Genomic DNA, 27,613 nt, shown 5'->3' with positions numbered 1-27,613 from the left:
GGGTGGGGGTCCCGGGGGGGGCTGGTCAGGGCCAGTAAGGGCCTGGCCCCATGCCTACTCCTTGAAATTCATGGCTAGTGTTGAAATTGCCAGTTCTGTGAGAAACTCAGCTGCATGCAGTGGACTTTGTGTTCCCCACCACCCCAGTTAATTCCTGTCACTTATGAAATTCTCTCTTACAGCCAGTTAGAAGATCAAGGGAGAACTGGAACGGGAACTTCAGAGACCTCAGACTCCTCTAGGGTGGGATTTGCCAACCCTCAGTCACAGTCTGTGTCAGAGTGGTGTAGGCCCCGGTGGGAGTCAGGAGCAGCCATAGCTTGTGGACCTGCTGTGCTGATACCATCTTATGGTGGTGCCAGGTAAGAAAAATCCCTCAGCACTTAGAGGCTCTGAGCTGGAATCTCGCAACAAGAGCTTTACTAGGTCATGTTGGTACCAGCTGTGACCTTCATGCTGTTCTCTGTTGGGTTCAATGAGCCTTTAATACATCTTACAGGGGTTTCTACTGGGAGATGGTGGAAAGGGAGGGATCATTCTCCATGGTCTCTTCTCTTTTGTTGTGTTTGTACTTGTACCCAACTTGATTTCTTTCTTGTCCAGTGTCTTGCTCAGTGCCCAGGCAAGGTGATGGACAGCAGAGCAGAGATGGAGGTTGTGAGGAGCACAAAGGGGAGTGCTGCTGGGGAGGTCAGTGTCCACGTGGTCACCACCGAGAGCACTGTGCAGAGCACCCACCTACCAACAACTGCCTTCATCATACCAGGTATGCAGAACTGCACTCTTAATTGGTGCCTCCCCAGGCTTCTCCCACCGCACTGATACCTCCCACTCCTTGTATATCTGTGCTTCTCCCAAATCTTGGGAGTCAAAGCTGTGCTGCTGTTGTCATCTTAGAGGTTCTCTGTGGCTATCCATCGCTTGGACAATTTGTGACTGATCAAAACTTCTTGATTTTTAAACCAAAGCCCTGATGCCTGGGGCACTGTGCCACTGCACCACAGTGTGTGGGGTGCCTGCTCTGCAAAGCATGTGGGCTCCTAGGTTGCTGCATTATCACAGAATTACAGAATATCTCAAGTTGGAAGGGACCCATAAGGATCATCAAGTCCAACTCCCTGCTCCTCACAGGACTACCTAAAACTAAACCACACGACTGAGAGCATCATCCAGGCATGCCTTGAACTCTGACAGGCTTGGTGCTGTGACCACTTCCCTGGGGAATTGTTCCAGGGACCCACCACCCTCACAGGAAAGAACCTTTTCCTAATGTCCCATCTGAACTTTCCCTGACGCAGCTTCAATCCATTTCCTCGTGTCCTACCACTGGTCACCAGAGAGAGGAGATCAGCACCTCCCCCTCCGCTGCCCCCCTCGAGGAAGTTGTAGACTGGGATGAGGGCACCCCTCAGCCTTCTCCTCTCCAGGCTGAACAAGCCAAGTGACCTCAGCGGCTCCTCCTAAGTCTTGCCCTCGAGACCTTTCACCATCCTGGTCGCCCTCCTCTGGACACCCTCTGGCAGTTCCCTGTGCTCAAGGTGGGGCCGTGCCCGTGCAGTGTGGAGTGGGACAGTCACCTCCCTTGACCGGCCAGTGGCGCTGTGCTTGATGCACCCCAGGACAGGGCTGGCCCTTCTGGCTGCCAGGGCTCACTGCTGACTCTTACTCAATGTCAACCCAAACCCCCAGATCTCTTTCTGTGGGGCTGCTCTCCAGCCTCTCATCCCCCAGTTTGCGCGTGTAACCGGGATTGCCCCGTCCCAGGTACAGAATCTGACACTTGCTCTTGTTAAATTTCATACAGATGGTGAATGACCATCTCTTTAGTCTATTCAGATCTCTCTGTAAGGCCTCTCAACTCTCAAGGGGGTCCACAGCTCCTAGTTTAGTGTCATTGCCAAACTTAATGTGCATTTGACTTCTGCATCCAGAATATTTATAAGAACATTAAAGAGCACTGGCCCTAAAATTGAGCCCTGTGGAACCCCGCTGGTGACTGGCTGCCAGCCTGATGTCACCCCATTTACTGTAAATCTTCGAGTCCAACCCATCAGCCAGTTGTTCACCCATTGTATTGTGGACTTGTCTAGCTGTGTGCTTGTCATTTTGTCCAGAAGAATACTGCAAGAGACAGTATCAAAAGCTTTGCTAAAATGAAAAAAAACCCACATCTATTGGCTTTCCTGGGTCAACTTTTCATAAAAGGAAAGTTAGTTAAGCAGGACTTTCCCCTCATGAACCTGTGTGGCTATGACCAGTGACTGCATTGTCTCTCAAGTGTTTTGCAGTAATTCCCAGAATAACCTTCTCCATAATTTTACCAGGCACTGAAGTGAGACTGACGGGCCTGTAGTTACCAGGGTCATCCTTCTTACTCTTGAAAACTGGAACAACAGTTTTCAGGCCAGCTGACCAGTGTCTTTCAGGAGGTGTGTGAGCAAAGCACAGATGTGTGTGAGGTCAGATCAGGGGTGTTCTTTAGAAGCAAGTGTCCCATTTTTTCCTGCTCCCATTGCCTTCGTTCTCACTGTGGAGAGGCCCTGGGCTGCACAGTGTGTTCCTTTGAAAAGGAACAAAACTGGAGGACGCAGTCCAGGAGCTCGCCATCACAATCTTGCCCCATCAGAGCATCCTGATCATGGGAACAGTCTGAGATTATGCTGAAGTAGGAACCCTTGAATGTGGATAGTGTTGGTGCCATTTCTGGCTGCAGATGTTGTTGGGTCATGCTGCCTGCTTGTGGGTTCTTTAGCCCACAGCACTGAGCCCTCGACTGGGAGACAGTGTTCCTCTCTATCATTTTGTGCTGCCTTTGAGCCTTATTTGCATCAGTTAAGAATTCTGTGTATGCCTCTGGTTGTTTGTTTCCTTTCTTCCCTTCTCAAGCAAATGCCACTACCATCAACCTTCCCACGAGCACCTTAGAAATTCAGCGATTTCCCCGGGAACCACAGAGAAGCACAGGGGCTGAGAGGCCAGAGAGGGGAGCAGGGAGTGAGCCCATCACAGCTACTGTCATTCCCCAGATCAGTGGGGTGCAGACCTGCAGCACAGTCCGTGTGCTGGAGTGGAAAGATGGAGTGGCCACTTTGCCTGGGAGTAATCTGCGGGTAAGTGTCTGCCTGCCCCCAGCCCTCCCCACAGCTGCTTGCCCGTGTAAGTGGTAGTGCCCCAGCGTGTGCCAGGCAGGGACCACCAGGATGTGACGTGGCCTCTGGTGGTACCTGTGCCCCAGCTGGAGGATGCTTTGGCTGTTCTGGGTGTGTGAGGCTCTTCTTGTGCCCCATCCCTTTGCCCCTTCATCTTGTGAGCTTAGCAGAGAGCACACACATGGTGCCCAGAGGGCTGCAGCAGCTCTGCCCTGCACAGGGAGGCAGAGGGATGCCATGTGCTATGCAGGGCATCTTTCCTTTCCAATCTGTGCTGGAGCTGACTCTCACCAGACTCCTCCACTCACCCTGGAAACAGTGACCTTGTGCTCATTAGACAGTGGGTACCTTTAGGTGTACCCCTGAAATAGCTTGCACAAAATGCACTGATTTCTCAGCTGCTACTGAGCCTCAGGGCACTGCGTCCTCCTGCCATAACCCTGCCCCTCGTGCTGCCAGCCGGTGCTGGGTTCACCTGGGTGCAGGCAGTGTGCTTCCCCTGGCAGGCTCAGCGGTGGCTTTGGTGCTGTGATCGCCTCTGTCATTGGAAGAGCTAATGACCAAATCATCTCTCTCTCATTCTCACAGCTCACATGCACCTGCTAGAGTCAAGTTACGTTTCTATCCTTGTTAACTATTTTTCCTTGTTTTCTGGTTCCATGACATAGTTTCGAATAAATGAGTACGGGACGCTAAAGGTGGTGAGTGCTGATAAGATGCCTCCAGTGGAAGCTATAAAGGAGGGTCACATGGAGAAAGATGGTGACTCAGAGGTGGCACCCACCAGCAGGGACAATCCTACTGTGGCTCAGGGTAAGGGCACTGTGGTGGCACTTCTGGGGTGGGTACCGTCACCCAGCAGGCATTGTCTGACGGAGGCCCTGAGTGAAGCAAATGTCTCCTGCTTCCTGCTCTCCGTTCCTGGGTGCGCTTTGTGCCTCACTGCTCCTCTTGCCTCTGACTCAGATGTACCCGAGCAGACCAAGCTGCCATCAGCAGAAAGCATGTGCCACTGTGATACCTGTGGCCGGAGACACGTGTCGGACGGTGCCCGGGAAGGCAGAGGCTTCTGCAGTGAGCACTGCCACCAACAGTTCAAAGAAAGGTGAGGGGAGTCTGCTCTGTGCTGAGCCATATCCATCTGTCTGTCTGCTCTCCCTCCCCTGGCTTTCTTGCTCCAGTAAGGGATGCAAGCAGATCTGTTTCTGGCAGGTGCTGGGGACCCCACTTGTTTCCCTCTTTCCTGTAGGCAGAGTGCCCTGGCTGCAGGGGGCGGATGAGGACTTGTCCCAGGGGACAGCAGCAAGCACGGGAGCCAGACTTTTCTCCTACCCAATTTGTGGCCTCATAAATATGTATCTGCTGGTGCAGGCCTCAGCAAGAGGTTACTGCAGTGGGTGCTTCCAGGCTGATCAGCAGTGGGAGGCATGGGTCACAAGGGCATTTCTGCCCCTCTGCTTACTGATGTGTGACTCCTGGGACTCATTTTCCAGCATCTCTGTGTAACTCTGATGCAGCTTAGAGCCCTGCTACAAAACTAGATTGCTTTTGATCCATCCCTGGGTTCAGGTTTCTGACACCCAAGAGTGTGAGGATGTTTCTGGTCTGTACCCTTGTTCTAGCCTCTTGCCAACTCCTGCATTAAGAAGAGCACGTACATTAGTCAGCAGGGATGGGAGCGTGTGTGAGTAAGAAATGGGTGGACAGGGATTCTCCAGCAGCCACTCCCTTACTGAGACTCCAGCCATTGCCACATACCGCACCACAGTGGCTACTCTCCTTCCTTTGTGCAGGTCCGTCATTGTGGAAAACTCTGCCAGCAGTACCAATACCACTGAAATCCTCAAGCCGGTGAAGAAACGAAAGAGAAAGGACTACCAGAGCCCTTCGGAGGAAGAATATGAATCTGAGCAAATGGTAGGAAGAGGGCAGGGAGTGCATGTGGGTGCCCATGCTGATGTCAAGGGTGAGCCATGGGCCACCGCTGTATGCGTGGTTCTCATTGGTGCTTCTCAGCGCTACGTCAGCTGTATGTTGAAGGGGTAACCTCTGGGCTGTTAATGCCAAAAAAGACTTGGATCTGTGGAGCATGAGGGCTTCTAGACACTTGGCTGGCTGTTTGGCACACCAAGCGTCTCAGATTGGGCAGTGCTAGACACGTCCTGGTTGAGCTGTAGGTATTGGACACGTTCAGCTGCTCTCTTGACTCTGGGCCACTAAAGTAAGTGTTGAAGCAAGAGAGTGTCTATGTGTGTGATGTGTATCTTGGGTAAGGGAGAGAGACTGGCAAGTCAAGGAAGCTCTGCTTGCCAGCCCTGACTAACAGATCCACTCCACATGTGATTTTCTACCACTCAGCACCAAGATCTGCCCCGGGCCAAGCATCAGTCAAATCATGGATGTTGCAGAGCACAATATGGCCCTTGGCACCAACACACAGCATAAACCTCTGTGCAGACCTCCAACTTGATGGGTTTCTGTTTTGTTTGATCTCATGTCTAGGAGGAAAAGCAGGAAGAGAGGAAAAACTCTGCAGGAGACTCGTCCATCAGCAATCCAGAGGCTGATGTGTGGAACGGGAGTCAGCACGGTATGGAGGGCCAGGCGGGCGGTGGGGTGTGGAGTCCTGCTGTGGGGCTGGGCCAGAATTTTGGTGCTCCAGCAGAGTCAAACTCCCAGTGCAACGCACTGGTACATGTTCCTGAAGGCTTGTGAGCTCCTCTGCTTGCTTGATCCTGCTCTCTCTGTCTCTTTCCATTTCTCTCCTTTCCTCTCTTTCTATCTGTGGTAGGGTGCACCCTTGCAGATATGGCTATGCCTTCTTCAGGCATTGGGCTGTACTGTACAGTGCTTTCTGGTCCCTCCCCTTGGGAGCTGAATTCATTACTTGCTTGTGGATACCCATGTTTGTTCCAAGAGGCATTATCCTGAGCAGTAACATGATTCTGTGCCATGTCTGGCTTTGCCCTGCCTTTGGACAGTCTTACAGGGAACTTCCTTCATGTAATCAGGTTTGGGAGCTGCCTCTGTAGGTCTGGTGCCACTGGAGCTGGGAGATTAAGGTTGTCTCATCTCATGGGAATCTATTCCTGGACTATATCAGAGAAGATCTCAAACACAGAGCTGTCAACACGGAGGGAAGGGAGACAAGCTGAGGGATGCAGTGTTTGTGTGTTTGGGTTTTTTTCCTGCAGTACGATGGGGGCAAGGGAGAAGGAAAAGTTGGGAAAATACTGAAAATAAACATTTAGGGGAAACCCTTTGTCTTTGATAGTGTGAGGTCATACTCAAAGTAATTCTAAAATTAAACTGTTCCAGCTTCATACTCCTCTCCATGGCCAAATGTAAGGACAGTAGCAGGGGCCAGATGTCATTAACCCCTGATGTCATTAACCCCTGATGTCATTAACCCCTGATGTTAATACTGAGTTAACCACTATTAGGAAGGGAACTCATACTTGCTTGCCAGGTCCTTTTCTCCACAGTCTGAGCCCTGAGCATGCTCAGAGCTTGTATGCAGCATATAAGTAAGCAGTGCTGAGCCTTGTTATTTCAGCATTCCCCAAACATGCCTGCCACTTTTTTCTGTGTCCTAAAGAATAATAAAGGTGTTTGTCACTCTTAAGTGTTAGCAAAGCATGTAGGTTAGTAACCTTGCTCACTGAAGTTCAGCTTTAATTTCTTCCACAAGTTCCTGTTTTTTCCATCTCCACTTCCCCTAAGCCCAAGGGAGGAAGGAGTTGGTCTGTTTTTCTCCTGCATTTCTGGCCTGTCCTTCCCAAGGCTGTCAGCCATGGCTGACCTGTAGCTGTGAATTACGCAGTGCTGGAATAGGCACAGCACTCCTAGAGTCAGTCCCTTCAGGCAGTATGAAGCAGGGAGAGAAAGTGGCTGGAGAGCAGAAGACTTGGATTGTGTCCTGTGTGCCTCAGGCAAGGCCTTTTGTGGCTTTCCCAAAGGGGTCAAAGGCATGAAGGATCCCCTCACTGCCTATGAAGAGACAATGGTGTCTTATTTTTGTGAATGCCATAAGGGTAAATGCATCTTTAGGGCATCAGGGTGGCCTCAGTTTGCCAGGGGGGCTCAGGTGGTTGTTTCAAAGCAGAGGATAGCAGAGCTGGTGCCTCTGGAGTAGCGGTGGGACGTGAGCCTGCTGCTGGTTTGACTGCCCCAGAGTCCCTTGCAGCTGGAATGCTGGCTGTCCCAAACCCATTAGTGGTGTGGCCATTTCAGATGGCCTGGCTAGAGGAGGACTGGCTGCAGGGGTGTCCTGGTGCTTTGCACAGGAGAGCTTGGTCCCTGGGCTCCTTGGGTGCCTTACCAGAGCGTTGTACAGTGACACAAGACATTTGGGTCATGGGGGACACTTGGCTCTGTCCCTCCTCAGTCAACAGGTTTGGTGTGTCCAGAAGGGGCTCTGGTAGGATGGTGCTGAGCTTTGCACAGGACTGTGCCTGAGAGCGGGATGCAGCCCCGGCGGGACCGATGCGCTCGCCCGTGGGGGGGGACGGGGCGGGGGGCTGGAGTGGTCCCTCAGCAGCGCCTCTTGTGTGTGCGTTTGTGCTGCGCTCAGGTGCCAGTGAGGAGAAGAAAGAAGGCTGGTCTTGGGCGTCCTACTTGGAGGAGCAGAAAGCTGTCGCTGCCCCTTTAGATCTCTTCCAGGATGTGAGTTGGGATTTTCCTGTCTTTTTCCCTCTTTCATCTTCTCTTTTTCTTTCCCTTTTTTTTTTCCCACCCTTCCTCCTTCTCCTCTCTTCCTTGCTTCCCTTTTTGCGGGACTCTGAGCAATAAGCAAGCTCCCATCTTCACCTGGATGTGACCAGTCAGCCTCCAGTTTTGATTTGCCCCGAGTTGCACTTCCTAGCAGGGTGCTGTCCCCCTTCTCAAGCACCCCACATTTGCCTAGGACACCACTGTGGCTCTGGCAGGGTGGTGGAGCCTTCCCAGCCCTTCCTCAAAGCCAGGTGTGGGCTCTTCTGAGGCCACGCTGCTGTGCTGCACCCCTGCTCCCAGGTGTCTGATTGCCAGGGTGCAAAAGGAGCCAGGCCTGTGCCCCAGTCTCCTTGGCTGCGGCTGTTAGCCCAGGGACACCTGCCCTGCCAGTAAAAAGAGTGCAAACCCACACGGAGGTGGAATAATGTGTTTTTCTACGAGAAAAGAATTAAAATTTGGACGATAACATAACCTGTGGCCCACAATCTCCCAGTCCCAGTAGCTCCCATTGCTTGATGGTTGCTTATTGGGATGCTTCTAGACCCAGCTACCTGTGTTGCTTTTTACATTGTAGTTTAATTTTTGTTTCCAGTACCAAGTAGCTTCCCAACACAAGAATGGCTTTAAAGTGGGAATGAAGCTGGAGGGAATTGATCCACAGCACCCATCTATGTACTTTATCCTGACAGTGGCTGAGGTAAGGCGCCTCTGGCTCCCGTGTTCCTTGGTTCCTCTTGGCACCCACACAATGGGGGGCTCTGTGGGAGCAGAGGGGCTGCTGCCTCTCCTGCGGAGGAGACAGGCTTTGGGCCCTCACCTGCCTCTCACTGTGTGAGATGAGCTGGTGCTCCAGTGCCTTGGGCAAGCAAACGGGGAGTTTCCTTCCAGTTCTCAGCGCTGTGGAGCAGTTGCTATGCCCCAGCCTAATTGGCCTCTCCATCACCCTGACACAGCAGGGCCATGGTGGGAGAGACTGTGGTGTTGGCAGCAGCTTCTTATCCTCGAGCTGATGCCCCTTGAGATGGTGGGTGTGGAGATACACCACTGCTCTTCCGTGTGTCCGTGGAGGCCCTGTCTGGAGTCTCTCAGCCATGTGGCAGCCGAAACAGTCTTGTCTCGCAGCGCTCCCCGTGCAGCCGGGGAGGTCAGTCATACAACCGTGACTGCTGGTTTTGCCACTGGAGAGATTTCACCAAAACAGCATGGCATTTAGCCAAAATACTGCACCAGCATCTCCCCTGGGTGCAGAAAAGGGAATTCTTGCACTTGCTGGAGCCACAAAGGTGCTCCACCGTGGCATCTTACGCCCCAGCCTGAACCTCCCTTCTTAGGGCTGGCTTGTGGTGGCCTTGCACTTACCCTGTTCCATGCCTTTTGGGACTGGCATGTGCTTCCTGTTTGGGCACTGCCTATGATTAGCTCTTGGCTTCCCTAAGTGATATACTGAGATTGTGTGCCAGAGAGGAGGTGTGATGCTCAGCCAGGGACAGCAGGAGGTTTCCATGGTCCTTTCCTTTTCCTGCCCTCCCTGCTGGTAGGTGTGTGGTTACCGGATGCGCCTCCACTTTGATGGCTACTCGGAGTGCCATGATTTCTGGCTGAATGCCGATTCCCCCGACATCCACCCTGCTGGCTGGTTTGAGGAGACAGGGCACAAACTCCAGCCCCCAAAAGGTAAGGAGTTAGCAAGTCTCGGTGAAGACACTGAAGGCACTGTTGAAGGAGGAGGATGAGTAGTGGGCCCCCAAATGTAGAGCTGGAGATGGGAACAGTGTGGCTCCATGGGGCCCAGCAGAGGATGCTGTAATGAAGCTGGTGAAGGATCTGGAGCATGTGTCTTATGAGGAGCAGCTGAGGGAACTGGGGGGGTTTAGTCTGGAGAAGAGGAGGCTGAGGGGAGACCTCATGGCCCTCTACAGCTACCTGGAAGGAGGGTGCAGAGAGTGGGGATGAGTCTCTTGACTGAAGCAACAAGTGACAGGACAAGAGGGAATGGCCTCAAGCTGCCCAGGGCAGGGTCAGGCTGGATCTGAGGAAGGATTTCTTTGCAGAAGGGGTTGTTGGGTGTTGGAATGGGCTGCCCAGGGCAGCGGGGGAGTCCCCATCCCTGGAGGGGTTGAAGAGTCGGGCTGACCCAGCGCTGAGGGATCTGATGATGTTGGGGAACAGTCAGGGTGAGGTTAATGGTTGGACTGGAGGAGCTTCAAGGTCTTTTCCAACCTTGATGATTCTGGGGTTCTGCACTGGGGCAGTTCCACAGGACAACCTTTCAGGCACCCGTCATGCTAAAGATCTCTGCTCACTTCCATTTTGGGGCAATGCCCTGTCACCTGGGATGTCCCAGTGCCAGGATGGAGCCAGCAGCTATACCCCAGGGCAGGTGGGACTGATGGTTTCCAGGGAGGAGCTGAGCTCTGGATTTCTATTCCACTGCTAATGTTTCTTAGCATCCCTTCAAAATCAGCCATTAAGCCTAAGCCACAGGCTCTGGGTTTCCCAGGGCTGCCGTAGACCCTGTCCACCCACAGCAGGATGTGCCTAGCAGAGTGAGGGCTGGGCTCAGCCTCACAACCTTCTGGCTGCTCTCTGTGAACTTGCTGCTCTCATTTCTCTTCCTGAGGGGTTGTAGGTTATAAGGAAGAAGAATTCAGCTGGACAAACTACCTGAAGATAACAAAGGCTCAAGCAGCTCCTAAGCACCTCTTCATGGTCCGAAACACTGTGAGTAGCAGCCTCTCCTTCCTGCCAGAGCCCGCAGGTTCAGGTGTGACTTCTTCCCCTCCCGCTGAGCAGAATGCCTCTGCCAGTGCTGGGCTTTTCTCTGCCCACCCCACACTTCTCAAAGCTCACAGTGCAGACGGCCAGGAGAGTGTACTGTGGGAATTTCTTAATGAGCTGTGGCATGCTTTGCTGCTGAGGACCTGTAGCTTGGACACTAGTTTTGTGTGCCCAGAATTGGCATTGGTCTGATGCACTGCTTCATCCAGGTCAGTCTTGTGGACATGTAAATCTGTTGCGAAAGTACTGGTGAGGCGAAGTAACTGCTACTCTCAGCAATTATTTTGCCCAAAACTCTCAGTTAATGTTTCACAAGTGTAATTCTTTTGTCTCTGTTTTGAGTCTTCATTGTTTCTGTCTCTGCCTTTATTTTTCATATGGCAGCTTGGGTAAGAAAAGTGGGAATATAGCAGAGTGCAAAATGGTCATGCTGTCTTTGTCAGCTGCAGAGGAAACTCAAACCTACTGATAAATCAGCCTCTCTCAGTCATTTATTGTGACTAAACCCTACTGTTCATGGCTGTAGCAACCCCACTAGTGTGCGTGATGCAGCATTTTGCACAGATTTTGGATCCAAGAAATAAAGGCGAGGTAGGATGAAGGGCCCCATCCCAGCTCCTCCTGCCAAACTTAGGGCATCAATCGCAGCTAACATTAGAGAAGTGTGACCACAAACGAGTATTTTGTGACAAAATTTAAATCAGTGTAAGTTGGAGGCTGTTTTTCTCTTGGAGGTTCTGAACATTTCCTTTTTCTTTGTGTGGTCAAGCTGAGTTACTTACCTGCTGCCTCTTTTCTTGCATACGCAGCAGGGCTCTGCCCTTCTGGGATCCTGAATGGTCCTGGGCCTGCCTGGAGGCCAGGGAGGATCTGGTTTTGGGAGGGTTTGGGCAGGTACCTCCTTGCAGCAGGCAAGAGAAGTGGTGAGGAGGGTGCTGGGACCGTGGCTCTGAAAGAAACCTTCCCTTCTCTTCTCCCAGCATGAGACTTCCCCGGGCTTTGAGGTGGGCATGAAGCTCGAAGCTGTGGATCGCATGAACCCTTCCCTGATCTGTGTGGCCACAGTGACTGATGTGGTGGACAATCGCTTTTTGGTGCACTTTGACAACTGGGATGATACTTATGACTACTGGTAAGTGCACAGGGGCTCTCAAAGTTCCAGTGCTGGGGAGACACTGTCACTGCTTCAGCAAGAGGGACGGGGGTGCTCACGAAAGCATGGAACAATCCCAACATGCTGCTGCAGACAGGCCACCAGTAGTCCAGAGAGGCAGAGGACCACCCCCTTGTGCTGGGGGACACACCTTAACCTGTTCCATGTCACATTGCCATGGCCCTGTAGTTAACATGGGGCAAAACCAGGCATAATCGCATGCTGTGGACCCGCCCTGAAACACACCTGGGAGTGGGGCCACCTGCAATGCAGAGACTGAAGGCCTGATCTTAAAAGGAGCTCCTGTGTCTGTAGTCAGGGGATTGTGGCCAGGGCAGGGGGATGTCCCAATTGAGGCCAATTAAAATGGCCAGTTAGTACAATCAGGGTCCTGAGAGCAGCTCTGTTTCCTTTGTGGCTGAAGCCCTCTGACCTCTGACTTCTCGCCCCAAGGAGCTGCGGGCCTGCAGTGGTTTCTGTACCCAGCTGCTCCTCCAGTGCTGGTGCTGAGCAGCTGCCTGCTCTGTCCCAGGGCAGACCTGCGAAGCGGCAGCACCTTAGTGCGCTGTGACCTACTGGGAGCCATGAACAGGATGTGAGCCCCCCAGATTGCTCAGCTCTCACTGCTCTGAGCTCTGAAGAGCATGGCCTGTCTCCCTGTTTGCAGCAGAGGGTTGCAATTCCCTTGGCAGCTCTGTGGCAGGGCCTGCACCTCGGGTGTGTTTGTGTCCTGCCCCTCTGAGCTGGAGTCTCCTGCTCTAGTCCTTGCCTCTCCAGGGCCCATGGTCCCCTGGGCCTCTCAGGGACAAGTGTGCTCTAGAAGACCTTGGCTTCTGCAGGGGCTTCTGCTGGTGGTGCAGGCCTGGGTGTGCTGCCAAGAAGCTGCCCTTGGCCCCTGCTGCCCGCACTGTCTGGAGTGATTAGCCAGGTATCACAGCCCTGTCTAAGAATTCGGGTGTTTTCTAGGTGTGACCCCAGCAGTCCGTACATCCACCCAGTTGGATGGTGTCAGGAGCACGGCAAACCCCTCACACCTCCTCAAGGTGAGTCAGTGGCCTGGGAGCAGAGCCTTCAGTCGTTCATCCCCCTGGAGATGGGCTTCTCAGGGTGGCGTGGGGAACCTGTGGGGACAGACCCCATGGCTCTTGTTTGTCTGCAAGCCCAGGCAGTTTCCTTCAGCAAGGCCACACCCAAGGAGGTGGTATGTTCCCGCTGAGGCTTCTGTACACGTGTTCAGGTGCAGCATGGTGGTTGTGTCAGGCTGAGTGGAGACACAAGGAGGACACAAGATGTTTGTGCAGGCCTAGATGTTTCTGCTTCTTTGTATCCTGGATTTCATGGTCCATGAGACGATAGTAGCACTTCTTGATGTCTGACAGGTTCCCGTGTGCCTGGCATGAACTTGATTGGTGCTTTGGAGTAGCAGAACATTCTGGGGTATTTGCCATCCTTCTATGTCTGACCTCTGCATCTTCCCCCTTCTAGATTATCCTGACCCTGACAACTTCACCTGGGAAAAGTACTTAAAGGAAACCGGAGCATCTGCTGTCCCGGCCTGGGCCTTTAAAGTGGTGAGTGCTGCATCATCTGGTCCAATGTGTCTGGGCAGGAATTCAGGTTTTCTTCACTGTCAGGTCTTTGCTTTTATGAAAAGTCAAGTGATGTTCAGTATGCTCCTGCCACAGGCCTCGTGTTCAGATCTACACTCAGGGTTCAGAAGTCAGGGCTATTTTTGGCAGATAGTTCAAAACTGGGAAAAATGGGAAGTATGACCATGCCCTCAGCTAGACAGGGGTGGGAATGATGGGGAATCATTTAGACTCGCTTTGTAGTTGTTGTCTTTAACTGCAGTGACAGCAGCTGTGTCCAGCCAAGTGTGGCTGTGATATAGATCCCCAAAATGTGTCTCTTAGAGACCTTCTTCCCGTGGGCATAGCTGCCTCATCTTGTTAAAACACAGCTCAGATCTGGGAGGCCTGTCCCCACTCTTTCCTGTTGCCACTGTGAGCTGGGATGGCTCTTACCTAGCCAGGCCAGGACTGGGAGCTGGGCTCAAGGAGTGTATGCTGCTGGGAAAGCTGCTGAGGGGTGTGGGAGCCTGAATCAAGGCCCCGCTCCCCGCTGACCTGGGTTCTTCCTGGCCTTAGCGCCCACCCCACAGCTTCCTGGTCAACATGAAGCTGGAAGCAGTAGACAGGAGGACTCCTTCCTTCATCCGAGTGGCCAGTGTGGAGGACGTGGAAGACCACAGGATAAAGGTGGGTGCTGGAGTCTCAGTGCTGAGCCTGTGTCCATGCACTGGTGACTTGCTCCTGTGCTTCCCAACTCACTGCCTGTGGCAAGGTGTGTGGAGGTCTGTGGAAGCACACCGTGCAGAGGTTGTTATGTCCCAGTGCCTCACTCCAGGAATGGGGGAGACTCTTTTGTTCAGCTCTGCCCTGCTGTTAGCTTGGAGGGCTCCAGAGCTCCTCAGGGAGGTGCTCTGAGGTTTGAAGGGTGACCAATCTGCTTGTCTCCTCAGATCCATTTTGATGGCTGGAGTCACGTCTATGATTTCTGGATTGATGCAGATCATCCAGACATCCACCCCATAGGCTGGTGCTCAAAAACTGGACACCCACTGCAGCCTCCTCTCAGTAAGTCCTGTGCCTGGGGCAGTCCCTCACACCAGGGCCCAGGTGTGCCAGATCCCCACTGTCACTGCCGCCTGCTGTGCACAGAAGTGGGAGGGCAGATGCTGACCGAGAGTGGGCAGGGAGGAAGGGCTTTTTCTTGGAGTTGTCAGCTGGAAAAGTCCTCCCTGTGTGGCACAGGCAGGGAGCCCAGAGCCCTGGGTCTGCAGCCATGACAGTGTCTCTCCTCTTTCTCCTGGTGTAGGGCCAAAGGAACCAGCCTCCTCTGCCCATGGGAGCTGCCCAACCCTGGGCTGCAAGAACATCCCTCACACCAAGAGTTCCAAGTACAGCTTTCACCACAGGTGAGTTCTCCAGCATGGCTCAGAGGGGTACAGCTTCCCTGCCCATCCTTCCTCTGCATCCCCCCTGCCATCCCCACCAGTGACCAGCCCTTCCGTGCACCCACCCCACGCACAGCCCTGCTACCCTGCTTAGGGGCAGCCCTTGCTCTCCCCAGGCCAGGCCCCAAGGTAGCCTGGAGTCCACGTCTACTCCAACTCCTGTGAACCCCCACTCTGCACCCCTCCTGAGGCACTCAGAGCCCCTGGCAGTGCCCCATGTGCCTGCCTACCCATGGGGACGTATGGGCTGGGACGGGACAGTGCCTCTAAAAAGCTGTTCACTGACTCCAGCTTTGAGGATGATGTTTCTTCCACCCATCATGGATGTCTTTCACTGTGAGGTTGTGAGCTGGGAAGTCCTGAGAAGGAACAGTGCATCTCCTTCAGCTCAGTCAGTCATTTGTGTGACCTTTTCTGGGGAAACCAGGCATGGTGTAGTGCTGACCCCAGCACAGTAGGCTGGTGTCAAGAGGAGCAAGTATGGTGGAACTTCTGTGAGGATAGGGAAGGCAAATCTGTCTCCCAGGGGTTTCTCTACTGGCCACACTTGTGACACTTGCTTCCTCCTCACTCTGAGACTAGCTTGGATGCCTGTGGGGTCAAGGAAAGGAAGATGGAGACTGTGAACCCCAGTGACCTGCTTGATCAGGACTGTAGTGACTTGTGCAGGGTCACTGTGATGGCAGTGGAGAAGGTGTTTTTACCGTGAGGGACTGGGTGTGCCCAGCCCCTTCCCCACCCCAGGATTTTGTTCAACACATCTTTACTCTGCTTTCTGTGGCCAGGGCTATGGCTTCCTGTGCTCAGGGGCAGAGGGGTGGCCCTGCTGGCTTGGCCCGCATGCTGCTCTGAGCCGGGTCCAACACTTGCCTCCCCTCTTTTCTCTAGGAAGTGCCCCACACCGGGTTGTGACGGGTCAGGACACGTGACTGGGAGATTCACGGCCCATTACTGCCTCTCAGGGTGCCCGCTGGCAGAGAAGAACCAGGGCAGGCTTAAGGCGGACTTGTCCGACACCGAGGCCTCAACTCGCAAAAGAAACCTGATTGGCTTCCCTCAGCGAAAGAAATCTCGGCACCATGGGAGGTAGGGGCGAGCCCGATGAGCCCCGTGCAGCTGCGCAGGGCCCCTGAGCTGCGACTGCCATCCCTGGGAGGGATGGTCAGGCCAGAGAGGCTCCTGACCGCAGGGGAGCACGGTTGCTGGCAGCTGGCGTTTGTCCTTCCAGCTCTGTTGGGCACCTCTCTTGGTTTTTCTTCCTGTGTTTTGTGTCTTTAGCTGTCAACCCTTTGGGTCAGGGTCCAAGAGGTAATCCTTGCTCCCACTGCCAAGGCATTGCTCTGTGCGGTGTGGAGGAGGGCCCTCGGGCCAGTCCCAACCCAGTTGGAAATCAGTCTTCCTGTCTCTTTAGAGGGCGACCTCCAAAGTACCGGAAGATCCAGCAGGAAGACTTCCAGAGTAAGTGCCATCCTCTGCCACAGTGTCATTGCAGGGGTGAGGCTCGAGGAGCTGGGGTGGGGGCTTTTGGAGGCAGGTCTCCCCTGGCTCGCTCAGTCCGGCCTTGCGCAGGTCAGCACCAGTGAGGAGCTTGTGGTCGCCTGCCAGTGTTGGCCATATGGCGTGAAATGTCCCTGCCTCTTAACAGAGCTCTGCTGAACCCCTCGTCACATCTCTTGGTTTGGCTGTGAATCTCGGAGTGCTGTAGGGCAGGGAATTGGGATCCTCTCTCTGTGGCAGGGCATTTTCCCCAGCACTTTTTGCTCTTCAGACAGGGATGCTGTGCCTTCATCCTGTGACTGCTGTCCCCCAGAATATTGGTGTTGTTGTGAAGTGCTAAATTATCGCTGCAGCACAGAAACTGATGCTGAACAGTTTGCTTGGCATTTAGTTCTGATGACTGACATAAGATGTTTATTCCAGCCAGTATCCATTTTACCATGGACTGTCCTGCTGCCTACCCCAGCACTGGGGGTGAATGAAGAGGATTTCTTCTTGGGAGCCATCCTTGACTCCTTGGAGCAGAGAGCAGGGGAAAAGCTTTGTTAAAAATGTGAAATGAACTAAATGATACAGGATGGCATTCTGGTGTGAAATTTGACATTTAAGTCTAGTTCAGTATGGAAAATGGATGATTAAAGGTGCTGAGAACAGTGCAAAGCCCAGCTTGCCTCTAAACTTCCCATGCCATCCCCAGTCCCACCAAACTGAGCACTTGGATACACTGATGTCCTGTTAATTCAAGGGAGAACCACTAGCTCTCGATACCTGGACCCCCGAGATCGTCAGCTGCCAGCCCAGGGCCCTCCCCAAGGCGTGCAGGATAGGATGGGATGGGATGTTCTCATCCTTCTACCTTGTATCACATCTTGCATTTTTGTTACTAGCTATTTCTTCAGACAATATGCACCAGTCTCTCTTCATGTCTGCCCTGTCTGCCCACCCCGACCGCTCCCTGTCACTCTGTTGGGAGCAGCACTGCAAACTCCTGCCAGGGGTGGCTGGCATCACAGCAACCACAGTGGCCAAGTGGACCATTGATGAGGTAAGATGGTTTTGAAGACTGCATGCTGGCTCCTAACCTGCTGTCATGGCCAGGAGCATTCTACCTGGCTGTGCGACACCATGGTACATACACCAGGCACGGAGGTGCTTTGGTGGCCACTGGGCTGATGAGAAGGTGGTCCGCTGGACACACTTGAGGGGTACTGTGTGGGCAGCTGCCAGACTTGAGCCCTGATGGTAGCTTCTGGGAAGCACAGTTAGAACTATCAGGTTCTTGCTTGGCTTGAACGTGACACTAGCCCAGGGCAGGCAGGTGAAGGCAAACAGCAGTCTCTTCATCAACATGTTATGGTTTTCCAAATAAATCAGTTTTATCTTTGCCAAGTTGAAAAATTAAACTGTAGACTCTGCAGATGAGAAGTCACTTCCCTGTTTATCTTAAAAAGAAATCTTTACCTCCAGGTTTTTCATTGTCACCTGTATTCACTTCCTTGGGCATCTGCGATGGCCCCTCTTAAGGGCCTGGGTCACTGGCACTGTGGCACCAGCCCCAGCAGGCAGCCCTGCCCGATTTCCCCATTACCCCCCCGTGTGCCCCTCTCCTGCCCGCCCCCCTCGGTGAGAATTGTCTGGCTGTGCTGGATGTGGCTCGTTGGAGGTGGAGCTGCTGGGGCATTTCTGCTCGGGGGCTGGCAGAGCCCAGCACGGACCCATAGTCTGGGGGTGATCTCTAGGCACGGGAGGGTGCTGCAGGACCCAGCAGCCACATGGTACCTTACGGGGTGCAAAGTGCTTCTGTGGGAGTGAGGATGTGGGCTTGTGGCGAGGGTCTCCAGCTGGAAACATTGCTTCTGCCTTGACATTTTTCTCTGTTTATTCCAAGGTCTTTAGCTTTGTTCAGACTCTGACGGGTTGCGAGGACCAAGCCAAGCTCTTCAAGGATGAGGTGAGAAGGACTGGAGGGTGAGTGTGGGTGGCTGAGGACAGCTGTTTGCTGACAGGGCAGGGAGGGACTGGCCAGTGGCCTTCTTGCAGCAGATTGCTGCTGGATACTGAGAGCCCGTCCAGCACCAGGCAGTGATCCTGCCCTGCAGCCCTGGGGGCAGCGGTCTCACTGCAAGTGTTCTGCTGTCTGCCTGGGCAGATACGGAGGCGGGAGGGGAGGTGCTGACCCCCGAGGAGCTGTGCTGCCCGCTCTCCCAGCATCAGTGAGGGGAAGCTGGGATGGGGGAGCGGGAGGCTGGTGCTGCAGCCTTCATAGCACCATCATCTCCTGCGGGAAGCTGCTTACTCCTCCTCTGGTCATCCTTCCCCACCTGCATTCTCTCAGCAGCACAGCAGTGTGGTGGCATTGCTGTCTGTCGGCCAGGTTCTTTGTTTTCAGGCCCCTCTGTAGACAGACACGCGGAGTGGCTGCTTTCTGGCACGTGCCGTACACCCGGGGCAGGCTGAGCACAGCAAGTGTCTCAGCCTGTTCGTAAATGGCCCCTGTGCTTTAAGGGTACTTAGGCACACAAAGTTGAGCTGGGGGCAGCCTCCATGCCTGCCTGGAGCCGGGGAATGGACAGGTGTTTGCCCAGAGCAGGTTGCCTGCTGACTGTGTGCTGTGTCTGTTGCGGTCTGGCACAGAAGCCCAGACCAGCTGCAGTGTGAGCTCCTGGGGTAGCCCCTGAAAGGGCCTTTCCCCGTCTCTGTCCTGTTCCTGGGCACGTGAGCTCCCAGCTCTGGCCCCTGCCCTACTCCCTGGGATCATCTGTGGCACCTGGCTAAGGGTGAGCACGACTGTGCATGTCCCCAGGCTGTGCCCGTGCTGACTGTCCCTTGGAAGTCACAGCCCCCGGTTTCAGCGAGTGCCTTTGTCCCTGCTCTCCTCTCCAGATGATCGATGGTGAGGCGTTCCTCTTGCTGACGCAGGCTGACATCGTCAAGATTATGAGTGTCAAGCTGGGCCCAGCACTCAAGATCTACAATGCCATCCTCATGTTCAAGAACGCTGATGACACCTTGAAGTGACTTTTCTTGGCCCGATCGGGACCCTCCCTCAGCACCGGTGCTGCCAAACTAACTGGTCAGGACAGAGATTCCCCTCGACCAACCACAGCTTGTCATGTCCTGCTCATGTCCTCTCGGATGCCCCATCTCCGCTCTCCCACCAGTCCATCTCCCATCCTCTCCCCTCCCCTCCGCGCTGCCCTTGTCCTCCAGCGCTGGGTACAGGCTGACCCTGAGCCTTGGGCACGGCTGCAGGGATGGGGGGTGGGCGTGGGACTAGTCTGTCTTAGCGTGACAGCCGCCCCCCATGTCCTGCTGTGCCTGCCCCGCTCCGAGGGGTGTTGAGGGATGGGGGAGCAGTGCAGAGGGTGCAGCAGCTGGGGGCTGACACCACTACTCAAGTCACCTGGAGAAGGGAAGGGACTCACTGTCTGCGTATGTGCTTGCACCCATTTAAAGGCTGGTCTTGGCTTTGCTCAGCAGCTGAGAGGTAGGTTTTTTCCCTCAGTGTGTTCCTCTGGGGGGGGGGCTTGTGCTAAATTGTTTCCACAGGATGGTCGCAAGGAGCTTCAGCTCACTTTTCCTTTTTCTCTGAATTCTTTTGACTTTCCCTTTCAATGCCAGATGATGGATGACTTTGCTCTGGCCCTTTGCTACACTGGGAACCAGTGACCCACCTCTTGCCCCTTCCAGGGAGCAATGTGTCCTGGCTGCTGCTCTGTCCACGACCAGCATCTGTGCTTTATTCCTCTTTACTGTAATGCAGCAGCCCAGGGGCCCATAGGGCCAGAGCTGGGGGGGTGCAGAACAAGCTCCATTTCCTCTTGCACTTTGGGCTGTCTTGGCTAGCATGTCTCTGAGAGAAAGGATGCTTGATTAACTATCCATTTGCAGAAATTAAAAAACCCTCTGCAAAGGAGATCTGGGCCTTCTTTCGTCCACCTATTAGAAGCAAGGCCCTTTCTAGAGCAGAGACAGTTGCCAAGGACAAGAAGCATCCATTCCTCTGTAGGCAGATCCATGGCTCGCTTTTGAAGGCGTTCCTGAGTTCTCTGACTTGATCCTGCCAAGCTGCCTTCTCCCCCTTTTTTGGCCTCACAAGGCCCCCGGGTTTTGCTGTCTGATGAGCAGCATCTTCTGTCCCTGAAGCAGAGCTAAAAGAAATTCAGCAGTTAAGGTTTTTTTCTGTCCTTTTAGTAACACAGCACCTTTTCAACAAGGGTGCAGGCACTTGGGGAATGCCCGTGTAACACTGTCCCTTGTCATGGAGGAGAGGTCCAGTAGGCTAGGACTCCAGAGCCAGGAAAGCCAACATTGCCTGGGGGGTCCTGGCAGAGTCCCAGGCGAGTTCTGATAGTCCCTGTGTGTCCTGGCATCCCCCACGTGGCTCCTGCTGTGGTCTGTCACCCTGTGCACGCCTGCCGTGGGTGCTGTTGGCGCAGTGGTGGGGCAGTGCAGTGTTAGAGGGTGGCCACCTGCCCCCAGGGCTCACCATAGTCTGCAGTGATGTGATCTGAGTCCCACATCCACTGTCTTTCCCATTCCCAAGAATGACATATCAGTAGCAAAACAAATTTTTCCACTTTCCCAGTGCCCAAAGATAGGGATGAAGGGATCTTAGCAAGTGCACCAGCAATGTGTCGGAGCAGCGCTGCCTTGGGAGCCGCTGTCACACCTGGGTCAATCTGTTCTAGGCTTCCCATGGAAATGTAGCATTTTGACTCTTTGTTATTGAATATTTAGGGTCACATTTGACCTGGCTCTTGAAACGTCTGCTGCTTGCTTTCCATGCAGGACTTGCAACTAGTCCATGTGTTTGTTTTGTCAATGCTTGGGTTTGATTTAGGCAGCTCTCCCTCTCCCTTCTTTTTCTTATCTTCTTCCATCTCTTGAGGCACTGCAGTGTGGCCAGCTGTGGAGAGAGGGGAGTGGGAAGGAACAGCTGTGTCCCTAGGTCCCACAGTCACTCCCCAAGTCACCCTTGGTCTGCAGTAAATGGTCCTGAAGTTGGTATCTTCAGTTGATGGGGAGTCTGTTTCTGAGCCACTGTGTGCCAGGGGAGAAGAGGAGGAGACCTGGGACCTCCAGCTGTGAGACTCTGTGCGAGCAGTGCTCAGCCCTCTCCAGGCGTGATCTGGAACAGAACAGCTCCCTTGCACAGGACGAAGTTATTGAGATTGTAAGGAAACATCTTGTGAAAGCAGCCTGTTGTCATCTCCCTCGTGCTGTCATTCCTCCAGTTGGGCAGGACTAAGCACTGTCCCTGGGTGCTGGGCGAGGAGCTGCTGTCCAAGTGCCAGGTCTGAAACTAGCCCCGAGGCTGGGGAGCCTTGTCCCTGCCAGGGCTGCCCCAGAGAGCAGAGGTGAGGGTGAGCTCAGAAGATCCCTGCTGAGGGGCAGAGGAGCCGTGAGCCAGGCCATGGCTGGCCCACAGGACACCTGCTGCCACTAGCTCCTGTCCTGGTGCTAGATGCAGGCCTGGCCACCAGCAGAGGTGTGTGCTGTGCCAGCCCTAGGCCACAGCCTCACCTAGGGGCTTCTGGCCTCCCACAGGAGAGCAGATGCAACCCATCGGGCCTGCCAAGGGGGCACCTTGGCTGGGGCCTGGGTCTGGCTGCACAGCTGGAGCCCGGGTCCCCGTGGGATCTGCACTGGGAGCAGCCCCACTGGAGGGGTGATGGGAGATGTCAGGGTCTGTGGCACATGCTGACCTGCTGTCCTGAGCAGCTGTTTGGGTACAAAGATGCTGGATTCATCGGGGTGAGGGTTACAGGGTTCGTAGGTGGTCAAGGGCTATTTACTGTTAAAACTTAAAACCTTCTTGTTTCCTTTGAAACCAAACCAAACCCAAAGCATCGTGTGTGTGTGTGTATGTGTGGAGGGATGTTTGTGGAAGTACCATGACGCCACTTCCCCTACTGTTGGTGTGTTGCTGTGAGCGTGGTGGTCTCTGCGGCTGTGGAGGCAGCGGGCTCTGGTCCCAGGGTCATGGGCAAAGTGTCCTCTGTGAGCAGAAGTTTTCTCTGGTCCCAGCAGGGAAGCCAGAAGGAAGGTTTGCTGCAGCCCTGGCCTGGGCAGGTCCTTCATCTCCACAGAGATAGATTGATTGATTCATTGATTGATTGATTGATTGATTGATTGGGATCAAGGGCAGCAGTGACCAAGGCAGAAGCACCAAAGGTTTTCACCCTTGCCCTGTTGCCTGACCAAACTCCTTACAGGGATGTCCACTGCCATGTCACTAAGAAACTGGAGAGGACAATGGGGCTGAGTCTGGCCCACGGTTTCCTCTCTGGGGTCTTTCTGAGAGATGTGACTACTGCCAAAATTTCTAAGTCAGTAAAGAATCTTTTAAGTCAAGTGTTTTTTTTGCATGGAGGCCCCCAAGCCTGTGCTCCTGCCATTCCTGCTGCTGCAGATGGTGGTGGTGGGGCTCAGCTGGAGCCCTGGGACATGTCCCACCACATGCTCCAGCCTTGGGCACAGGGTGTCTCCTGGAGTGGCTTGTCCACAGGTGCCTCTGGGTGAATGGGAGTGGTTGGAGCCTCTCAGGGAGGTGTTTCCCCTCGTGGAAATGGGCAGCACCATGATGGTGCGAGGCCAAGGTCTCCATTTCCGTGAGAGTAGCCAGCCTGGAGCTCAGCGGGGAGAGTGGCCGTGAGCCTTGGCAGAGCACGGCCGCCTGCCCCTGCCTATCCCCGCTGCTTTCCCTGCCATCCACAGGCACTTTTATCAAGAAACCCTCCAAATTGTCGAGGAGGGTCAAGGACATGGGGTGGCTGCTGCCTGCAGAGGCAAATGTGGGGTTGTGAGTGCAATGAGGGGCGCTGGAGAAGAGGAGGGGGCTACGAGAGGGATGTGACAAGGCCACTTCTGCTCCTCTGTCCCTCACTCCTCAACCCTGGGAGGGGACCCCCGGAGCAGGGCTGCAGCCTGGTTCCCCTCTTCCCCTGCCCTCGGGGCCGGGGGCTTGCTTGTCCTTGGAGGGAGGAAAGGGGGGGCGTATTTTGGAAGGAGTGTGATTATGATAACAAAAGCTTTTTTGCACTTTCATTCATTTTGCACTTGTTTTTAATTTCTTTTTTCTGCGTTTTTTGATATTCACACCTCTGTGTTTTCATAACAAAAATACTTTTGTTGTAGCCAGTGAAGCTATTCTGGAACTTTGTGTCCTGACTATACAGAGGTTTAAAGGTCCTATATATATAAATTTATATCTGTATAAAAGTAAATTTATATATATAGATCATGGTGTGATGTATTTCGTCAGTGTTTTAAAATAATAAACGAATGTGAGCAACAGAAATCTGTGCAGTCTGAGCCCGGTTATTCGGCCCTACCACCACCCCTGGGGAAAGGTGCTTGTCCCTGGGGGGACAGAAGGAAGCGGACACATGGACACGAACACATGGAGATGGACACACACAGGGACACACACAGAGACACACAGCTCACAGCCGCACCCCCCCGCCAAGCCATGCACTGTGGGGGCAGCAGGTGACCCCAGGGTACACATGGGCCTCCCAGGGCAAACAGACACACAGGACACGCTGGGGAGCTCATGGGGTAAAGGGGAGTTCACAGGGAGCCTCGGGGGCTCTCTCAGCTCTGCTTCCCACATCCACACTGCCTGGGATGCCCCCTCCCCACTGTCTCTGACCTGTCACCCCTCCCAGTGGCTCCAAAGATGGGGACGAGGACAGGAACATGGAGCTGGCCCTCACCAGCCTCTGCCAGCCGGATGGTGCCACTGGGCTGTGATGGGATGTACAACTCTCCCTGGGGCTGGCAGCTGCAGGCAGAGGCGTCCCCTGAGCCTTGCCCCCCAACAGGTAGCCTAGCATGTGTCCGTAGGGGCTAATTCACAGGGTCTCTGAGGAGCTGGCAAGGCTCAAACCCTTCTGAAGGAAACTGTAATCCGCTGCCTGGACTCCTGTCACAGCTGCTTTCTTCCCTCACAGCCTCTTTTCTAGTTCCCCCAGGATGTGTCAGATGCCAAGGGAGGAAAGAGCAGGCTGTGGCTGGGGGGATGTCTCACCCTTCACCACCAAATCCACAGGCTGGCTGACAGGAGACCATTCGACCAGAGCAACCTTGGTGAAACACTGGCGGCTGTAGCGGCCCCCATTGACTTTATGCACATGGGAGAGGTTGAAATCATCTCGTTCCTTAGGGAGGAAGTCGAGAGCTTTGACCTGGCCCTCCAGGTACAGGAAACAGCCAGCATTGGAGTGTATGATGGTGCAACGGAAAATCATGGAAGCTACTTCAGCCACCTCCTGCCCAGGCAGGACAGAGAGGACAGGTGGAGGGAGACGGAACTCTGTGGGGAGAGGAGAGGGCATGAGAAGGTGTGAAGGGCTTTGACATGGTGCCAGGAGCCACCAGGATCTCCAGGATCGCACCAGCTGGCTCAGGCAGAGCTGACAATGGTCCCCACCTCTCCAAGCTCCGGAAGAGGTGAAAAACCCTGCCCATCATGTGGATGAGGAAGCCAGGTGGATACGTACATCCTGCTCTGCCCACGTGGCATCTGACCCCACATGAAGGGGTAACAGCATATCCCTCACCTTGCACTGTGACATCCAGGGTTTCTCTGTGAACCAGCATGGTGCCTCCACCCAGGTAATGGCAGCTGTAGGCACCTGTGTCCTCCCGGGTGGCATTAGAGATGGAGAATTTGGCCCTGCTGCCATGCAGCTCCAAGGTAAGAAGCTGACAGCCATCCTTGTACAGCATGAAGGTCCCTTTGTCACACTGGCAACTGCAGCAGATGGTGGTGGAGCCTCCTTGTGGGATCACCTCAGGCAGCTTCAGGAAGATGGAGATTGTGGGGACACCTGCACAGGGAGAGAGATGCTGCCAGACAGACCCCTGGCCCTGTGGTCAGCCTGGAGCTGGCTCCAGGCCCCATCTCCACATAGGGTGAGTTTTGTTCTGTGGGGCTGGAAAAGAGCCCTTGGAGATGGGTGGGGTACCAGAGATGTGTCCAAACTCCCTGTCTACCTCCTCATGATACTCACTTGGTGTAGCCTTGCTCTGTGCCACCAGCCAAGCACCTGCAAGAGAAACAGCCATGTAACATCTCAATGGAGTCCCCAGACACCTCTGCGAGCCCACACAGCCTCTGGCACTCACTGAAGGCTAGCACGGGGGTCACAGGCAGTATCGTCCCTCTGGGCTACCTCTGCCCTCGGCTCAAGCAGGGCTTCTTCAGTGGAAGGCTTTGGCCAGAGGCAGTGAACAGCTGGGTGGCTTCCTGCAGGTCTTGATATGCCCTCGTTGTCGCAAACCACCTTCTGTCTCACAGCATGTTTGGGTGATGTAGGAGTGAGGAGGGCAGGGAAAGGATGGGTTGTGGGACTGGAGCTGTGTAGGACAGGTGGCAGCTTGTCCAGGGATCCCACAGTGCTGAAGGCTGCAGCACCTGTAGCTCCCTGCCCTCCTGCAAGCTGCAGGCAGGCACATCCTGCCCTCCTTTGTGCACAACCTCTGCCACGACTGGCCCCAGCAGGAACAAAACTGCAGGGCTCAGGGCTCGGCAGATGGGGTTTGTATGGCTATAATCTAGGGGGGAAGGGTGAAACAGCCACTGAACTTCTCCGGGGCTCTCGGCTGCCCCACGTGGTCCTCCCTAGACCCTCTCTACATTTTTCTTTCTTCCCACTTCAGCCCTTTTGGTCTCCCATGGAGATACCCACATTTCCCACCCGGATACATATCCTGGTTCTACCTCCCCCCAGAAACACCTATAGATGGCCATAGGTCCAGCTCTGTGCCCAGCTGAGTCCACAACAGGGATCTGTGCTGGCCCCATACCTGACCAGCCCCTCTGTTCCTGACCTTCCCTGGGCTCAGGGACTCTGCAGGACAGGGACAGCCCATTTCATCTGTTCCCCAGTGCCTGTGTCCCTGGAGATGCCTTTCTCAGTGCCCTCCAGGTCCTTCTATCCTCCCATTCCCTCTGTCCCCACACAGTTCTTGTGACTGGGAGATGTCCTCAGCTGCCTGTCCATGGGGACATGCCACATGAGATCTACCAGGTCTACCAGGCAGGGACATCCCTCTAAGAGGTGACCTCTTTGAAAGAGTCAGGTGGGCTCATGGTCACCCAGAGTTTCCTTTTGACTAGGGGATTTGGAAGACACCTGTTGAGCCTTCCCTCCCATCAACCCCACCACAGCCCTTCAACCCATGGCCATGTCCCCATGTCCCCCCTATCCCACAGACGTGTCTCAAAGTGCCCCTCTTGCTATATCCCACATGTACCCATCACCCCATATACATCCTCCACATCCTCCCTACCCCATTTCCATGTCTCCATGTTCTCCCCACTCCACTGCCATGTCCTCCATGCCCCCACCATTATAGCCACATCCCAGTGTCTCCCTGACCTGTAGCAATGCCACTCCAAAGCTCTGTCTCCGTGTCCCCACATGCCATAAAAAGTGCCCCTGATCACAGCAATCCCACCCCATAGACAGCTATGTCCCATGTAACTCCATCACTCCATTACCGTGGCCCCATGGCCACCTGCTCCATAGCCATACCCCAATGGACTCCATCCCACTGCCATGGTCTTGGGGGCCATGACACACAGACATGTCCCTGTGGGCCCTGACCCAAAGCCTCTGCCCCATGGCCATGACTCTGTGGCCCCAGGCCTATAGCCATGGTCCCATAGTACTCTGCTCCGCAGACATATTTCCATGTATCTTTGTCCTATTACCATACGCCGGTGGCCCCATACCTATAGCTATATCCCTATGCCCCCCCTGCCACATTGCCATGGTCCCCAACCCATAGCCATACCCACATGCTCCCCCCCCCACCCCCCTACTCAGAATCCCAGAATCATACAGGTTGGAAAAGACCTTGAAGCTCCTCCAGTCCAACCATTAACCTCACCCTGACTGTTCCCCAACTCCACCAGATTCCTCAGCGCTGGGTCAGCCCGACTCTTCAACCCCTCCAGGGATGGGGACTCCCCCCCTGCCCTGGGCAGCCCATTCCAACGCCCAACAGCCCCTTCTGCACAGAAATCCTTCCTCAGAGCCAGCCTGACCCTGCCCTGGGCAGCTTGAGGCCATTCCCTCTGGGCCTGGCACTGGTTCCTTGGCTCAGGAGACTCATCCCCCCTCTCTGCACCCTCCTGGCAGGGAGCTGTAGAGGGCCAGGAGGTCTCCCCTCAGCCTCCTCTTCTCCAGACTAAACCCCCCCAGTTCCCCCAGCCGCCCCCCAGCAGACCTGTGCTCCAGACCCTGCCCCAGCTCCGTTGCCCTTCTCTGGACATGCTCGAGTCATTCAATG

General features: G+C 54.4%; 2 protein-coding genes across 2 annotated transcripts; one reads left to right on the top strand and one right to left on the bottom strand.

The window, feature by feature from the left end:
* Positions 1-186: 186 nt before the first annotated feature.
* Positions 187-22,395, top strand: L3MBTL1 (L3MBTL1, histone methyl-lysine binding protein). The gene is made up of 22 exons (XM_026867235.1): positions 187-362; positions 604-766; positions 2,887-3,110; positions 3,818-3,962; positions 4,116-4,254; positions 4,943-5,066; positions 5,652-5,739; positions 7,723-7,814; positions 8,455-8,559; positions 9,401-9,536; positions 10,483-10,583; positions 11,621-11,772; positions 12,760-12,836; positions 13,279-13,364; positions 13,941-14,051; positions 14,315-14,429; positions 14,671-14,770; positions 15,698-15,895; positions 16,221-16,267; positions 17,194-17,351; positions 18,195-18,257; positions 19,190-22,395. The coding sequence occupies exons 2-22, from the start codon at positions 631-633 to the stop codon at positions 19,322-19,324; spliced, it is 2,532 nt and encodes an 843-aa protein (XP_026723036.1). The 5' UTR covers positions 187-362; positions 604-630; the 3' UTR covers positions 19,325-22,395.
* Positions 22,396-24,291: 1,896 nt separating this feature from the next.
* On the bottom strand, positions 24,292-26,851 carry LOC113490648 (leukocyte immunoglobulin-like receptor subfamily A member 1). Its single transcript, XM_026867205.1, has 5 exons — positions 26,820-26,851; positions 25,442-25,479; positions 25,327-25,362; positions 24,874-25,143; positions 24,292-24,626 (listed from the first exon to the last, which is right to left on the bottom strand). The coding sequence occupies exons 1-5, from the start codon at positions 26,849-26,851 to the stop codon at positions 24,292-24,294; spliced, it is 711 nt and encodes a 236-aa protein (XP_026723006.1).
* Between the last annotated feature and the right edge of the window lie 762 nt (positions 26,852-27,613).

The sequence above is a fragment of the Athene cunicularia genome, unplaced genomic scaffold (genome assembly GCF_003259725.1).
Source record: "Athene cunicularia isolate RWA unplaced genomic scaffold, athCun1 SCF_2, whole genome shotgun sequence".
Taxonomy (NCBI): domain Eukaryota; kingdom Metazoa; phylum Chordata; class Aves; order Strigiformes; family Strigidae; genus Athene; species Athene cunicularia.
Note: the sequence above shows the minus strand (reverse complement) of the source record. Positions and strands in the feature narration are given on the sequence as shown.

Coding starts and splice junctions, on each gene's coding strand:
- L3MBTL1 (XM_026867235.1), top strand. CDS start 631: ATGGACAGCAGAGCAGAGATGGAGGTTGTGAGGAGCACAAAGGGGAGT. Junction 17,352..18,194: donor CCAAGTGGACCATTGATGAG/GTAAGATGGTTT, acceptor GTTTATTCCAAG/GTCTTTAGCTTTGTTCAGAC. Junction 18,258..19,189: donor CCAAGCTCTTCAAGGATGAG/GTGAGAAGGACT, acceptor TCTCCTCTCCAG/ATGATCGATGGTGAGGCGTT.
- LOC113490648 (XM_026867205.1), bottom strand. CDS start 26,851: ATGGCTATGGAGCAGGTGGCCATGGGGCCACG. Junction 25,363..25,441: donor GACCCCCGTGCTAGCCTTCA/GTGAGTGCCAGA, acceptor TTTCTCTTGCAG/GTGCTTGGCTGGTGGCACAG. Junction 25,144..25,326: donor ACAGAGCAAGGCTACACCAA/GTGAGTATCATG, acceptor CTCCCTGTGCAG/GTGTCCCCACAATCTCCATC.